This window comes from Rhopalosiphum padi, chromosome 1 (assembly GCF_020882245.1).
Source record: "Rhopalosiphum padi isolate XX-2018 chromosome 1, ASM2088224v1, whole genome shotgun sequence".
Lineage (NCBI taxonomy): Eukaryota > Metazoa > Arthropoda > Insecta > Hemiptera > Aphididae > Rhopalosiphum > Rhopalosiphum padi.
Genome location: NC_083597.1, coordinates 1756832 through 1761554, shown reverse-complemented (window position 1 = coordinate 1761554; position 4723 = coordinate 1756832). Strand labels below are relative to the sequence as shown.

General features: G+C 29.9%; 1 protein-coding gene across 1 annotated transcript; it reads left to right on the top strand.

The window, feature by feature from the left end:
- Positions 1 to 787: 787 nt before the first annotated feature.
- Positions 788 to 3084, top strand: LOC132918232 (general transcription factor II-I repeat domain-containing protein 2B-like). The gene is made up of 2 exons (XM_060979364.1): positions 788 to 1184; positions 1797 to 3084. The coding sequence occupies exons 1-2, from the start codon at positions 1094 to 1096 to the stop codon at positions 2900 to 2902; spliced, it is 1197 nt and encodes a 398-aa protein (XP_060835347.1). The 5' UTR covers positions 788 to 1093; the 3' UTR covers positions 2903 to 3084.
- The last annotated feature ends 1639 nt before the right edge of the window (positions 3085 to 4723 follow it).

The window sequence follows — 4723 nt, the reverse complement described above, 5'->3', positions numbered from 1 at the left end:
AAATCTGAAATGTTTCTAAAATCTTCGTAAGACCGTTTGCAGACGTGCACTGTGTTCGGGTCATCTTATACATCATTCAAACTGGAGAGTAATGGCAGCATAGACACAATGATAAGTTATGTCGGATTTCGGTTACCTATAATTAATATTCAGTAGTCAGTACACACCCTTTCTGGTTACTACGTTGAAATTGATTTAGCTTGAGTTCATGAATATTTTTACCGAAAATACTAAATAGAGAATCTTTACTTATAATATGATAGTTATTAAATATATAAACTGATGAGCTATACAATTTTCCAAAGAGTTTTCAAAAGTAAGTCTTGATGAATTAAGAAATTTTTTAAAAAACGTAGAGATTTGAAAATGTTTTACTCAAAAGTGGTGTTGTTACTTATTTTTATTAAAATTGGAACAAACCGTAAAAATAAATTATAATTAATATAATGAACAGTTCATTAACACCAGATTATGAGTGTTTTCTTTAATTTTGAACACAAATTAAATAATAGATTTTCAAGTGAGAGATTATCTTTAACTAAACTCTTGAAAAGTTTTTTTAAACAAATATTGATTAATTGATTATATTGAACATTATATCTAAAGTTGTTTAGAAATACATTTTTAATTAATTAAAAGCAGAAATAAATGTTGCAAAAATGTATAATAGCAAAGATAAATAGGTGCTTATTGAACTTAAATAAGTTACTAAAGTGTACTATCAATTTTAAAAGTAAAGCAACTTTAATTCTCTATATCAGGGGTCTCCAAACTACGGCCCGCGGGCCGGATACGGCCCGCGAACAAGTTTTAAACGGCCCGCAGCACCCATAAGACGGTAAATAAAATATAGATATCTAAATATATATTGTGTAATTTAAAAAGTCGTTATCGCGGGCACGTATCATAATTTATGACGACAGACATTGCAATTTCCTTATATTTTTAGTTTTAACGTCGATAACGGAGAGATTAGCCACATAGACGAGCGGTACGACGAAATCATTTCATAACGTTTGTACAGTTACATGTCTAAGTTTGCAGTGCCTTTATTATAAATATTATTCTTTACCTATTAATTCACCAATTCAACATGTCAGGAAGAGGATTGAAAAGGAAAATAGATTCAGAATGTCGTGTTTTCAATGAAAAGTGGTCGTTGGATTATTTCGTAATTTATTCAGGTGACAAAATAATTTGTTTAATATGCAAAGAAAGTATTTCTGTACTTAAGGAGTACAATATTCGAAGGCATTATGAAACGAAACATAAGACAACTTTTTCAAAATTTACTGAGAAATTACGGTTAGATAAATTGCAGTCACTTCAAAATAATTTTTCATCACAACAATTATTATTTAAAAAACAAAAAAATATTAATGAAGCTGCTACAAAGGCTAGTTTTCGTATTTCACATCTATTGGCAAAAAGAGGAAAAGCGTTTTCTGATGGTAGTTTAATAAAAGAATGTATAATTCAAGCAGTTGAAGAAATTTGTCCAGAAAGAATTGATACTTTTAAAAATATTAGCCTTTCTGCTAACACAGTTGCCCGTAGAATTGACGATATTAGTAATAATTTAAATTCCCAGGTTAGTAATAAGACTCAAGAATTCATTTCGTTTAGTATAGCACTTGACGAATCAACAGATGTATGTGATACGTCACAGTTACTTTTATTTATTCGAGGTGTTAATAAAGATTTAGAAATTTCAAATGAACTACTTTCTGTACATAGCATGCATGGAACTACGACAGGTATCGACATATTTAAAGTTATTGAAAAATCATTTTTAGAATATAATTTGAAGTGGGAAAATTTGAAATGTATCACTACTGATGGCGGAAGAAATATGTGTGGCACAAAAAAAGGTTTAATTGGACAGATATTTACGAATTGTGAAAAAGAAGGTTTTCAACCAATGACTTTGCATTGTATTATACATCAGCAGGCATTATGCGGAAAAACTTTAGACTTGTCTTGTGTTATGGATCCAATAATATCAACAGTAAATTTTATTCGCTCGAGCGCACTTAGGCATCGTCAGTTTCAAGATTTTTTGAAAGAAATAGAAACGGAGTACCCAGATATACCGTATTTTACCGCAGTTCGATGGCTTAGTCGCGGAAAAGTCCTATCGCGATTTTTTGAACTAAGAAATGAAATTGAAATATTTCTAATTGATAAGAATCGACCATTGCCTTTACTTACAGATAGTGAATGGGTTTGGAAATTAGCTTTTTTAGTGGATATCACAAAATATATGAACGACTTCAACCTAAAATTACAAGGTAAAGATGTTCTAATTTGCGATGTTTACACATTAGTAAAAGCATTTAGGCAAAAACTTATTTTATTTGAAACGCAAATTTCAAAAAATTGTTTTATTCATTTTTCTACTTGTGATAAATATAACAAAGAATCAAGAACACAATTTCCAGTCGACTTCGCTCAAAAAATAATTTCTGAACTTAAAATCCAATTTAAACAACGTTTTTCTGACCTTGACGTAAAATCGGAAGAAATAAATATTTTTCAAAATCCGTTTAGTTGTGATATTGAGAAGTTACCTCCTACCCTTCAAATGGAAATGATTGATTTACAGAGTAATGATGCACTGAAAATCAAACATCGTGAAGAGACTTTAGTTGATTTTTATAAATTTCTCCCAGATATACAGTATCCAAATTTAAAAAAATTTGCAATTGAATATATATCTGTATTTGCTACGACTTATTTGTGCGAGCAAACTTTTTCTAAAATGAAATACATCAAATCGAAATATAGATCGGCCATGACTGACAAACACTTGGAGTCAATTTTGAAAATTGGAACTAGCAACATACAACCTCAATTCGATCGAATATTAGCAGAAAAACATCAATTTCATACTTCTCATTAAAAAAAAAAAATTATTAAAATTACAATGTAATCATTTAAATTTATACCAATTATATTTAAGTATATTGTAGACAATATTTTATAAAAAGATTTAAAGTTAACTTATATTTGTATACCTATATTTTGATAAAATTAAAAATTATATGTGTTAATAAACTTTTGGCCCGCTAAGAGCATTTGATATTTTTTGTGGCCCTTCAATAAAAAAGTTTGGAGACCCCTGCTCTATATTGTTACACACAAACTACTCATAAATGATGTTTTTTATTTGCAAATCGGTCTGTGGTTGCTTGAATTTCCATTTCCAATCAATACCTCGATGTGTATTTAAGAAAGCTAATTCAGTGAATATTTGTTGACCCATATTAAGATATTATGTTTTAATCAAGTTATAAATCCGACAAAACAACTGACAATTTAATATACGTATACATATTATACAAGTATAATTAATAATTATCATAAATATGGTTTAGATAATAAATTATCCATGAAATCATATAGCACTGCTAAAATTCACGAAGGGAGGATTTACCTATCAGTCATCAGCCACTTCACTAATACACGTCATTGATACATTTAAAGCGTTTGTTATTAAGCGAATATTATTAAAATTATCGTTAACTTTAGTTTTATTAAAATACAATTCACTAATATCATTATTTGTATTTATTTTACCAATTTTAAATAGAGTAAAAAGTAAAAGTAAAAATTTTAAAAAGAGGTTTACTCTTCAGCAGGTAAATTAAATGCTACGATTTTTTTTTCTAAATTATATTAAACATTGTTTAAACACCAAGTTTCTGTGTTTTTCTGTTTCTGACACGATTTGTGATACGTTTGATGTTTTATTCGATCTCTTATGCTCATATAGCTGATGTTAGGATAAATTTGTTTATTTCCTTTGAATTCAACGCATTTGACCGGTTCACGCACACAAATCGTTTGTACGATAAAATCGGACGAACCACAAGTCCTCGGGCGACAAAACACAGTGTAGCAATAACCTACATTAAATATCATGCGAAATTCGACGCGTGGCGCTTCGTTTTCAAAACTATAATAATTTTATTATATAGTATAATTTTTACTGTTTTCACTATGGTTCGTCATGACGATAGTTTATTGATTGTAATAATATTGGTATAAAATTATAATATATTGTTTTATTTAAGACTGCGCTGCTATAATATAATGCAACATTTTGTGCATTGAACAATTTCCGAATAAAAGTTTTTGCGCAATAAAAACATTTCTTACAACGATAATTCACGTTCAACGACCTGTACTATTAGTACACATAAATCCAGTAGAGCTGTATAAAAACGTACCAATATCACTCGTAAAACCTCGTTTAACACGTTTTCACATCTACAGAAGCAATTTATTTATTTTCACCGCAGTCGTTAAAAACCGTGGTATAATCTCGTGGCAAAAATCGTCTTTAAAAATATCCAGACCATTTTGTGGCGAGTAAGGTGATGATGGCATGTTCATGACTGGTATACATCATGTACTCGATATCAATTAATATTCGTCACTGGTCGAAATGGCTGCCATATTGTTGTAAGAACGGCGTACACATTGTGTAAACGTGTGCAGTAATATTGTTTGTAACGCCTTGTGTTTCGAGAAGATTGTCGGTAATGGGAAACTCGAGTCAAAGGAACTATAAATATATATTACACTTGAATATTCGGCTTGCGTGCTAGATATATTATAGTGTTGCCTCCACACGTCCGTATCTTGAGAGTGCTACGAAACTATAGCAGTGTGCTAGTAAGGTAAGTAGTATATGATGGTGGATTTAGTGTGGAGAAAA